The 12729-nt window shown below is 35.0% G+C and overlaps 1 protein-coding gene across 1 annotated transcript in view; it reads left to right on the top strand.

The window, feature by feature from the left end:
* Positions 1 to 12729, top strand: part of RTTN (rotatin) — an 85261-nt gene that overhangs the window by 60940 nt on the left and 11592 nt on the right. Inside the window, exons 35-42 of the mRNA XM_075744528.1 lie at positions 448 to 559; positions 1288 to 1486; positions 2542 to 2632; positions 3674 to 3827; positions 3989 to 4126; positions 5052 to 5263; positions 8499 to 8604; positions 10899 to 10993. Coding sequence (XP_075600643.1) covers positions 448 to 559; positions 1288 to 1486; positions 2542 to 2632; positions 3674 to 3827; positions 3989 to 4126; positions 5052 to 5263; positions 8499 to 8604; positions 10899 to 10993 — 1107 coding nt within the window. The remainder of the gene's footprint in view (positions 1 to 447; positions 560 to 1287; positions 1487 to 2541; positions 2633 to 3673; positions 3828 to 3988; positions 4127 to 5051; positions 5264 to 8498; positions 8605 to 10898; positions 10994 to 12729) is intronic.

Here is a 12729-nt window from a genome sequence, read left to right as displayed (position 1 = left end):
TGGTACAAATGGACAAGTGCTGATGTTCTCAGTGGAGCAAATAGTCCATGAAAAATTTGAGATTAAATGCTTCAGTAATGCCTTTCTATCTTAGTCTAAATGTAGACTGAGTCAATTATATGGTTGAAAAAGAAGGATGAAAAGGAGGAATTTCCAGTAACATGGGCATCGATCAGTTTTTAACTGAAATGTTTCAGGCTGTTCATATTGCACATCTTTCAATAGTTTCAATTATTGGATGTTTATAAATTATGTATGTACATATAGCGAGCAAAATTTAATCAAATTGGTTTTGAGCATTAATTTTTGCATTGGTTTTGGTTTTGTGTTGGGTTTGTTGGTTTTGGTGGGTTGATTGTTGTTGTTCTTCCTCCCCAAGCAAAATATCAATAGAAGTCTGCTCTATAAAAGCTGTAATCAACTAGTTTCTTTTTTGTGTCTTTTTAGATTCGGTCTGCATCACCATCACTGGGGAGTGTTACTGAGCTTCAGGCAATAGTGCCAACAAATTCAAACAGTTTTATTCCCGAAACTGTAGTAGATAGGCTTATGGCACAAGGTAAGTCAAACTTTGTGTACAAAATGACGAATACGATGTATTAGCCTGCGCATATTCCAGTATTTCTATATGAATATAAAGGTTGTGTATTGCTGGAACAATCACCATTGATGCTCCTAGAGGTTGTTTTAGAAGACAAATATGAAACACTTCCTTTAAAATTAAATACATTTGACAGAAGTAAGTGAAAATGGTTGATACTGCTTGAAATGTAACTCAAGGCTTAGGTTCTATTCCTGTCATCCAGTCGCCCTTTCAAAACATTCAATTTTGGTAAAGCTGTCATATGCATACATGCTCACACATGCATGCACACACATGCACAGGTGTATATATAATTCTCTTTATATGTAGAAAGATAAAAATTTATATAATGTCAACTGAAATTATGTATGTAGAAAGATCTAAAAATATAAAATATTTTTCTGTTAAGGAAAGAAGTGAAAACTTGTATCTTCCCAAATTTACCATTTATCTTTAACAATTATTAGTGTCTTGCAAAAGGAACATTTTATTTCAGAACTGTTTTTAAAAACACTTTTCCTGTATCTGTATTCTTGGTGGTTGTTTTTTGTTTTTTCCCCTCTCATTCCAGAATATACTGTTGTAAATGTAGAGGGAACTTGGATATTTTATGAAAAAGCAAAAGCAACTTGTTTTATGTAACTGCTATAATTAATCTTTTGAGTTTTTTCCTTTTCTTTTTTTTTTTATTAAACACATTCTAGGTCAAAGTGATACAACCACAACAGAATCTCCAAGTCAACATGATTCTCCCATGTCTGCTACTCTGTCTAAACAGCATGCTGTAGTCACACCTGCCCTTTTGTCAGCTGTTTGCAGTCTTCTGCACAATCTGCTGGTTGTCACACCAAAAGATACTGGAATCGCTCTTCAACAAGCACATTTGCTAACAGCTCTCAGCAGGTATGAGATCAATAACTGCTGAACTACAAACAAGGTGTAGCAATAGAAGTGAAAAGTGTGAAATGAGATCTACTAGCATTTCTTAGAAAATTGTTAAATATATTGATCACTTCTTGCTTCTGAAGTGTTAAAAAGTGCCTTTTTAAAAAAAATACAGTCAACAAAAGAAAAGAATTTGGTTTATTTCTTTTTTCCACAGAAAAGGTAGCCATATTGGTGATTCCATTTTTGATGTCTGTCATTTACATGACTACTGTGTTCCTCTCGTAATGTTTCAGGGATTTTGTCTAAATGGCCATTTAGTCATCCTTTTTGGAGGTGTAATTTTTTAATTTTTTTTTTTCTTTAGTAGAACAGTATATGACGTAGTCAGGTATTCAGAATTGCAGATCATTTCAGTTCACTTTATGATTTTCTTTTTTGAATTGTATGCAATATTTTGAGGATGAGCCAACGGCTGTCATGCTAAAAGAGAGTAAATAATGCTTGCCAGATTTATGAAAGTGTTGGATGATAGACCCTAGTGTTTTGTTTCTTTTTTAAAGAAGGAACCACTTCAAAATAGTCTTCAGATTGTATTCTTTGTTTCCATTTGTGTTGTAACAAATTCTTTCATCTGTAGAACGTGTTTGGAAGTCGTGAAGTGAAGCATGAAAATTAGTTCAGCTTTTTTTAAGGTTTTCAAGGGCTTTTGTAGTTGCTCTTCATACTGCGATTAATGGAAAAAAACCCTAGCCCTTGTTTGAATACAGTTTATATTATTAAAGAGCTGTTTATTCTTCTACAGGAAAGAAAATAAGCAATCAAATATAAACAAACAGTTTTTACCAGTGCAGTAACAGCTATTGGAATTTATGTTAGTCTAACTATTTTGAAACGACTTACTGCTGCTATAGTTGCTATTGCACTAGACTTACTGCTAAACCCCCATATTTTAAGCTAGTTCTTCATAATTTGTTTTTATTCTGTTTATTTAAAATGTTCTCTTGTATGGAATGTTAAGTTAATAGAATGTTTAATTATTTAAGTATATTTCTAACCAACTTTTATTTTAGTCTTGTAAGTGCGCATCTGGTTGAGAGATGTATCTTGGAACTGAAAGCTCCATTGGGTCATCCATGTCATATAGAACATGTAAAAGCTCAGGTTAGAGAAGTATTTGCTACTTTCAAACTTTTTTAAATTATGAAATGAATTATGTTTGCATAATCAATGTTCATTAACATAGTCCAGACACACTGATATAGGCTCTATTCATGTGAATCTGTGCTTTTGACAAGGTTTAAGAGAAAATAAACCCTGTTCATATTCAACACAGAATAATTACTTCCTGTGTTCAGACTATATCTACAACCATCAAATTGAAAACCAACTGTGTTTTAAAAATACAAATTGAGCTTAGCAGGTACAGAAATCATGTAATAGCATTTCTTTGTATGGTATTGAAGTTACTGACACATTTCATATTTATTTTCTGCAACAAACCTGGCTGCTTTGCTTTGTCTCCAATCCTGCAGACACTTATATAGTTCTCATTAGTTCAACTAATTTTGATGTGTGCGAAGCATATAGGATTAGTGCTAATGGGACTACTTTTGTATCAAATTTAACTCTGTCTATAACATTTAGAACATACTATGTTCATGGCACAGCACCATTTTAAAGCTTCTGCTGCTCTGCCTTCAGATTTACTTTGAAGAAAGATACACAGGTTATTAAGACAGTGTGTTTGTTAAGAAATCTTGTGAGAATAAATAAATAACCAGGTCAGGGATATTTTTTTTTTTTTTCCTAAAGCTTCAAATTGAGCTTCTGTTTTCAGGAAATTCACATATATTTGTCAATATTAATGACCATTTTCATGTTTTTCTTTGTGAGCTTCCAGAGAATACAATGCTGTATATACAATGAGATTCATGACTTTCTCACAAGGAACTTTATTCTTTGTCACTAGAAAATTGATTATGCATATGTGTTTCCAGACTAGGAATTCTGTTTCATCTTCTACAGTAAAAATTAGGAGAACAACTTTTTATTTATATCATATTACTTCTTTTAAGTGGTGTAGATTAATTCAAAATGTTATGAATCGGTTGAGGTAATGTGAGTATTTAAATTTAAAAAAAAAAAAAGTGAAAGGTGCAAATATATGGCTTGATTTCATATCTTTTTAAAAATATTTAACAGGTACTATTACTACTTCAATACTTGTCATCTGTGTCCAGGCTTCTGAAATCATGTTTATTGGTGGACTCTCAGCTTGTAATCCAGGATGAACTGTTGAAACCTTTCTTGGGAAATACCTTCATGATTCTCGCCATTCGCTCCACAGATGGGTTAGGTAATGAGGTGCTTTGTTTCCAATATAGCCAGAGGCAGGTCTTCATTTACATACCACTTTCATTTAAATTGACAGTTGTTCTCAGGCTTAGCTATCCAGGTTTGTGCACATGTGGCTTTACATAGTTTTCTTTGTTGTTTTTTTTTGTATTATCTTTTCAGATACGGAGTTAACAACTGTACTTCATGAGACATGGGTAGACTGTTACAACTTTCTAACTACATTGTTGTGGAAGAGTGGCCAAATATCTTTTCCATCTGTGGCAGCAGCCCTTGCAAATCATTGTACAGCAATAATTGGTAATAACTATTCTTGGATGGGTTTTAACCTAGCAACTAATAAGTTAAATAAATAAATAGAAAAGAAGGGCATTCCTGTTAGGTGCTATTAAGTAATTACCAATGACGTATCCAGAATGGAAACTAAATGTGTCCAGAGCTTGACTGACTCTTTCCCTTAGTTGGATTTTATAACTCTTATCAGATTAACTTTTGAATTGCTAGATAAATGCACAAGGTTTGTTTGCATATATGTGTTAGTGATTCTAGTTGTAAACCTTAACCAAATATGACACCTTTGAGCAGAGCCTGAAATGATCCCTTAGCACTTCTTTTTTTTTTTTTTTTTTTTTTAATATCTTACATAAAAGGAAAGCAAAGTTTTGAGGGGAGATAAGAGACAGGGGAATTCAAGATTATTTTACAGGATTTTGTTTGGTTTTTAATTATTCCTTCATTAGTCAAGGCTCTTGGTCACCAAGATTCTCTAACGTGTTTCAATACTGAAGCATGGGCATAGTCTACTCAAGCTTGTGATTTCAGCTAGGTGCATGTTAAGTGATCTGGTGAATCCAAATCCAATTGCACATAAAGCAGCTGATGGGTACTGTTGGTATTATAATGTAAGCTGTTGAATAAAGTGAGGAGAGTTCAGAAAATTGTCAAATGAAAATTGCCTTTTTTTTTTGTTTTATAGTAAAATTAATGCAGAGCAATTAATTCATTCAAACCTATAAAACTCAGACTTTTCTTTCTTAGACTTTTCTTTCTTAGACTTTTAAAGACTTATTAAATGCATAGAATTTGTAGAATTCCTTGTGCAATGTACAGTTATAGCTGCTTCTTGGCTCACACTTTCTTTGATAAGTCTTTCTGATTTCCAAAGCATTTAAGCTGTATTCAGAATGAAATATAAAAATTTCTATTTTGCTGTTTATCCTTTCAGATACTATTTGTGATTATATTCATCTTTCAGCCACATATCCTGCTTTATATATGGCTAGTTTACAGTTCCTCTCTGTCCTTTTGAATGAGGAGGGAAGACGAGAGCTCCAAGATAAAGACAGTGTATGTCAGAATCCAACTATTAGCTTTCTTCTGGATCGTGTTGAAAGATGCCAGGCATCAGTAACTCAACTTACTGCATTAATTATTCAGGTATTTGAAATTTAACGATATGACTGCAGGATATGCTTTTGCATTTTTATATTTTGTTAAAAAGGAATGTAGTTACCTAATAAAAAAAATCTATTTACGGTTATAAACCAAGACATCTTTAATTTGAGACAGCTATTACACTCATTTTTGAAATTCATTTAATAACCAATAAATTAATAAACAATTGCAAAGAAGCAACTTCTAGGAAGTGCCTTGCAAGGCAATTATGTTGCAACAGCATGGTATGAAATCTTATGTAGAGAAGATGATACATAGGTAGAGTATGTTTGGCCACACTGGTAAATGCTTTTTTTCTGCTTTTGTAATGTAATGAGATTTTTAACATTTGAGACATAGTTATCCCCAATGTAAATGACAGCATTGTGGTTCTTAACAGCTGCCTTCGTAAAAATTGTGAAACAAAATGAATCACTGAGCTGTCTAGTTCATTCCCTGATAGCGTAAGAAGAGTGTTGTTGCACTGTTTTTTCCAACATAGTTTTAAATTAGTCAGGTAGTGTATTTTCACTAATTCTTTTAGGATCTTGTTGCCCGACATAATATGTATTGATGACAAGATGTTTTTTTCTAGATACTTATTCTGAAAGTTGTGTCTTAATGTGTTCTCATTATTCTTATTTATACTTTTATATACTCTTCTAAATAATTTCTTCACCTCCTTTATACTTATATCCTTCACTTATTTACAGACTGTTAAAATATCTTATATTACTTAGTAATAACAAAACTTATATGTGAAATTTGTGTCTAATTTATTTGCTCTCACAAATTGATTTTTTTGTCTATATACTCATTGTCCTTTAATTATGTGCATTTTGTCACTGTAACCATAATAGTGATCCATAATTAGAAGTGTAGTGTTTGTCTGAGATGCACATTTCATACAATATAATGCAGCTTATGATTTCTGATGTTCTGGTGTCAATGTCTTCTAATTATTTTTTGTAAGAATCATATTTAGTACTATTTTGCTATGTAAAACATTATTTTTTCAACACATATTAGTGCATATTGGATGGCATGACCAAAATAATGCTATCTTAGTATCACTTCATCTCCTTCTTTCTTATGATTGCTGAATTCTTGTAGCATAACCTCAGTCCTACCAACACTTGTCCCAGTCTAGCTAACATCTGTCACGTAACCTGTGTTCCTTTGCTGCTGTGTTTGCACCACTGTGGCTTTATAGCATAGACTGGGGCATAGTGTTCTGTCCACTGAGAACCTGGTGTCTTTTAGGGAGGAGAAACTTCCTAAGAGGGTCCTTCTTGGCATCACTGTATAGGCCCCTAAAACTAGAATACCCTATCACTTTGCCATCCAATTTCAGATAACTTCAGTGCATAAAGTTTTCCTGTGAGGACATGGTTTTCAGAGACTTTGACAGCAAAACAGGGGCACTTCACTGAAATCCAATAATTTGCTAAATATCCTGTTAGGTTTTTATATTTAATGCTTATGTATGTGCCTAAAACTGACTGTGGCACAAAAAATGCAGTTGCATGAAAGTATGTCAGATAAAGACTTGTTGTGTTGTAAGTCACATTCCTCTATTTTTGTGCAAGTATACATAGCTGATTACCAATCTTTCCAGCAAAAAGTGACGAGTCTTATGGTGACAGCAGAAAAAGTCTATACAATGAAGAATTAACTGCAGCCAGGCCAATGAAAGTACATCATACACTGTGACATAGTTTGAGTATCATGAGAGATACTGTCTTTTAATGTGCTCTTTAATGGTTCAGAGCTATAGATGGACACTGCATTTTGTTCATAAAAGAGCTCAAAAGATAACCTGTGCTCTCTGGAGCTTTATAATATTTGAAAGGGATATAGCTGCTATGATCCCAAAAAAAGATAACAAAATAATGAGGAAAGAAACAGCTTCAGCTTTTTAGAGCAGAGTACATATATTTACTAACTTCCCACCCCCACGGTGGTCATTGAGAGGCAGTTGAAAGAGGAGCCCATAGGATGTGAAGTAAGCTATTTAAAAAAAAAAAAACCCAAACCAAAAAAACCCCAACAACCCAACCTAAAAGATTTAAATATGATCTTTCTTCAAGAAAAGCACTCAAGCAAGTAATTGACTAACATAGAAAAGGCTGTGAGAGAGAATTTTCAAACACTCATCTCCATTAATCATCCTAATTACATAAAATCTACAGATGTGATATGCAATGGCAAATGCTGACTTAGGACCAAGTCTGCAGGTGTGAATATTAGCAGACTAGGTCCTAAATTAGTATGCATTATTGCATACAACCAATTTAGTAAATGCACATGCTGACTTTGAAGTGTTTTGGTGCTTTTGTGTATGTAAACTTTAACCCTTGTATACATGTTTTCAAGATCAGAAGTAAAATTAATAAGAAAACTTCTGTCTGAAGTATAAGTTTTTCTTAAGATGCTGTATTTTTTACTAATTTTAAGATATGTTTTTCTTTCTACTATGATCCGGCAACAGTTTTTATTTTACTATATTCTTCTCATTACAATACATACCATTTTCCATTGTATTGGATGTCAGTATTAGAATTATATTTTAGGGAAAATTGCTAGATGAACAAAATTCTCTAGTGGATAATATGTAAAGCACAGACAGCTCCACATCTTTCAACTATCTTGTTATATGACTCCAAATTAATATTCCTTTGAAAGCACAGAGATTGTATTTATGTTGTTAGAAATACAGTGATGCTCACAAAGGCCTCACAAAAATAAGACAAACTACCATTTTTCTCTAATCTAAACAAATTATCCATGTGTCAATGATATTTTTATTCTAAAGAATTTCACTGATATTTAATGTGTCCTCTTCATCATTGTGTTGAAGGAAAGTGAGATTGCGCTAAAGGCATGTCAGTGAATTGTCTGCAGTAGCAAGCCTGAATATTAGGAAAGGTCTGAAATGCCAGGGCTGGGAATCTAGGCTTTAGGAAGGTAGAATGTTAAGAAAAGAGTAAGAGGAATAGGCTTAGGAGAAAAAAATGTTTTTTTTCTTTTTTAAACATTGTAATTAGGAAAAAATAATTAAACACTTCAATGCAGACAGACTGTAAACATGAATATAGAGAGGGAGAACTCTGGATAGGAATATCATGATGAATCATCCAAATGAAAATATAGACTATGACAACATATTTATAGATATGAATACTATTTTTAATATGGTTATTTTTTCATTTTGATAATGAAATTGCATTATATGTAGGTCTGTGAAAGAAAATCTTCAAAGGATGTGCTGAAAGAAGTTGCTACAAATGCTTTGCTGTCTCTCTTAGCTGTCAGTAAAAATGCCCAGAAATGTGCTCTGGAAGGTGAGCATTTCAAAATGTATGTTAAATACATTACAAATCAAATGCTTGCGGGTGTTTTATTTATTTTTTTAAATAATAATGTTTTTTGTCAAAATAAAAGACTTAGTTTTCAGTGGCATTTTTTTGCAGATTTTTACAGAGAAAGCTTATTAATAATTCACGTTTTCAGCTATAGATTAAATATTATGCTGTAGCCAGTGTAAAATTTTGTGGTGAAATCACAGATCTGTGTTAGAGTGAGAAGAGACCTGTGAGCTAGTGTCATATTCATCCATTTGAAACTGGACGTTTTGCACTGGCATTATCTTCCATTTCATGTTTCATACAATGCCAATGCATGTTTGTAGGTGAACGTATACCCTGTGTTCTCAGTTCTGGCTGTACCTAGAGACGAGGAGACTTATTTTTCTCAGCTTTGTTCTCCCCTGCCTCTATGTTTGTTTCTTCCCATTTTACAGCTTAAGTAGGACCTTCTCCCCTTGCAAAACAACATCTTTCCTGCCTATGGTTTTTACAGTAGTAAAACAAAAGTAAAAAGCTAATCAAAGGCTTTTTGTGCCCACTAAAATACAGGGGAGACTGATTAATTTGCGTATGTCATGTATCATGCATTTAATACCTGCTCATTAGCCCAAGTGCAGTTTGTCTTGGGTGCTTTCTTGTTACTTGCATCTCTGTGTTGGTTTGTACGGTCCTTAAACCTATGCTACACTGAAATAGATAGCCTAGATGTACCTGCTCACTGTCTGATTCTAATAGTGGCAGAAAACTCTGAACTTCAAATCCTATGGTATATACCTACTTTCTGCTCTTTCCCAGTGTATTGGTGGTCTACTCAGCCCTTGCTTCAATCCAGATTCTCCTGTTGATGACCCACTAGATCATCTAAGACCTGACTTCCTGTGAAGGCACTACCAGTGCATGAAGTGCATCACATTCTGTGCTAGAGCAGCCTTCAAGTCATTGTTGCTGTGATGCAACACAAATCCTAGAGAAGAGGAAGGAAGTTCTGGGGTTCAAATCAATGTTCTGAAGATATCTGTAGCTCTAACATGACCTGTTCAGCTCTTAAGGACTACTTTTTAAGATAAAAATGCAAAGTCCTGCACCTTTACAACAACCCCTTACAGCAGTACAGGCTGACTAGGCAGCTGAAAAGGACCTTGAGGCCTTGGTAGTTAGCAAGCTGGATGTGAGAAGACTAACAGCATCCTGGGCTGTATTAACAGGAACATAGTATATCGAGGGGAAAGGATTATATTTCCTCTACTTAGCACTTGTTAAACCAAATCTAGAATAATGCATCCAGTTTTTGGCCCAGTACAAGAAAGACATCAACAAACTGGACCAAGTTCAGCAGAGGGCCAGCAGGGTAGTTGTGTCCACCTCTCCTTAGAGAAGAGGCTGAGGGAACTGGCCTTGTTCACCCTGGAGAAAAGAAGGTTTTCGTAGGACCTGATAGTAGCCACTTTGTACCTATGAGGTTTTGAAGAAGACATAGGCAGGTTTTTCACATCAGTGCATGGTGTAGGAGGATGAGAGAGAATGGATGTAAATTGAAATGTGAGAGTCAGACTGGCTGTAAAAAAAAAAATGTTTCCCCATTGAAGGCAGTCAAGCAGTGGATCAGGTTGGCTAGATGTATTGTGCAGTCTCTGTCTTTGAACATTTTCAGGATCCAACTGGATAAGGCCGCAGGTAAACCTTGCCTGATCTGCTTTGAGCAGGAAGTTGGACTATATGACCATCTCTTCCAACTCAAATTATCCCATGAGGCTATGATCTTGTAATGAATTAGACTCTAGATCCCAGGAAAAGAGCCTAACTCAACATTTTGCACTTGAATTACCTGAACGTTTGCTTTCCTTTGTCTCACCTCAGATGCAGCAATTCTGCTGCCGTTAAAGAAGAGATAAATGCATGCCCTGACCTCTTGAAGCTTGTCTTCTAGGCAGTGTTGCTGAAGATACCCTGAAGAGTTATGAGTTGCTATCCTGTTCCTCCCAAATCATCCTCCCTTCTCCATCTTATCAGTCCTTCCTTTGGGCGTTCCTCTCACAGAACTCTGTTGCAAGGATTCAAATGTATTCTTGCTTCTTGAGATTGTTAGTTACTTCTTATATCAAGAAGATAACAACATATTATGAACTCACAGAATTTGGACATCTAAATCCTTAAATCTCAGTGCAGGAGGAAACAGTAATAAAGATCATTACAGGAGAGATATTTTATATTTCATAAAGTATTTTTGATTCTGAATGAACTTCTAAATGTTAATATTTTTTGTCTTCCAGTTGACCTGATAGACAGCTGTATAGAAAACATGAAGCATATACATGCACAGCTGAATTTGGATTCCCTGAAGCCTGGGAAAGCACAGAAAAAAAAGGTAACTATAAAAACCAAAAGACTGACATAAGGCACTTTCCAGTTCTTTTTTGTTTGTTTTTTGTGTGGTTTTCTTTTTTTTTTCTTTTTTTTTCTTGAGATGGATACTGTTGGTATCTGTCATTGATGAGACTGAGTAAATGACAACTTGTAGTGGATCTGGATACTGGGTCTACTTTAAGATTCAATGATTTTCAATCTTTTACCAACTTGATTATCTCACACACTCGCTCTCCCACCCAGTTACGTTCACAAGGTCTCAACTTCCTTTTCCACCATAGACGTGATTGCTGGTTCCAGAAAGTCAGGCAGAAAATCACATCAGTTTGTGCTTTGCACCTGCTCAGTTACCAGTTTTGGGTGTTACTGGCCAAAACCCCTGGGGATGCACTGATGTTTGTTGTCATGCATCTCTCTGGTATCCAGGATCTTCTCCCACTTGCAGGATCATTGCTCTGTCCAGGATCTTCACATTGTTCTTTTTGGGCCCATTTCTTTCTTTCAGAGACTCTTTCTTTTCAGGAACAATTATTTTTGCCACCAGCTTTTCTTTCCAGAACTCTAAGCTCCCGTTTACCTACTCTGAACAATCTATATGCAAAGTACAACACATGATCAGCCTCTGAATTTAGTCCAGGTTATCACAATTAGCAGCTACCCCATTCTGGTTGAAGCCAGCAACTAACAGGCTTCTGATTGAAAGTTCAAAAGTTCAGTTTTGGACATTCACACACATATGCATTCATCTGTTGGTCACCCGTCAGTGCTCGCAGTTTATGATATTTATTTAGCCTACAATAATTTCTAAGAGTACTGTGTTGTTTTCAAACATAGTTGGACTTTCAGCCATGACTTCATGGCCCTATCCAATGCAGCTAATTTTTCCCAATCTTGTTTCCACAACAATAGCTTTTCTGTTTCTCAGGTTTTCTTTCTCAGTGTATCTCAATCAGTGCTAGCTGTTTTATTTTTTTCTGTTCCTATACCAGTCATTCTCTCTCCCACCCCAAAACCAGTTCCACTCTGCTTGCACATGCAAGTCATAGTTTTTTATTCTCTACCTTCTCATATTATCTGGCTTCTAATTCTAATTCTCTTTTTCTGTCCTCCTGCGTGCTTGGTCTGGATGTCTTTGTCTCTTGTCATCGGACTCAATTGTCCCTGGCTTTAACGTTCTTTGAGGTTTTTTACCTCATTCTTGGGCTCCTTCCACTGCCTGTACTCCTAGTTTCTGCTTTCCATTCACAATTTCTTTGTTTAGCCTTTTTTTAACCTCCCTTCCAGTTGTTCCAGACTCTCATATCACCCACTTCTTCCTTACCACATCTACCCATAGATTGTTTCTTACCATCATACAACAGTTTTTCATAAGATTTTTGTTGCGATCTGCTTGTTTTGTAGCATTTTCATCTAAGAATTATTAAAATACAGACATAACCTCTGCTGTCAAGTTTGATATCTTGTCCACTCCTACATAAAGCAGAAATTGCAGAAAACATCATCCTGCAGGATATTTCTGCATTGTTTGAGCTCAGTAGTATTTTTCTCTGATGCATTGGCACGAACCAACATTAGCCTTGATTTGTGAGAGTGTGGAACTGTGTTTTATAATGTGAGCTCTTAAAAGAATTTGAGTTTGACCCTGACATTTGAAGGCTACAATATTTTTTCTTGAGATCTCAACACATTTATTATCCCTTCTTCAAGGGGTGGAGGCTGAAAGGTCTCCTGCCCAGA

This window comes from Balearica regulorum, chromosome 2, assembly GCF_011004875.1.
Source record: "Balearica regulorum gibbericeps isolate bBalReg1 chromosome 2, bBalReg1.pri, whole genome shotgun sequence".
Classification (NCBI taxonomy): Eukaryota; Metazoa; Chordata; class Aves; order Gruiformes; family Gruidae; genus Balearica; species Balearica regulorum.
Note: the sequence above shows the minus strand (reverse complement) of the source record. Positions and strands in the feature narration are given on the sequence as shown.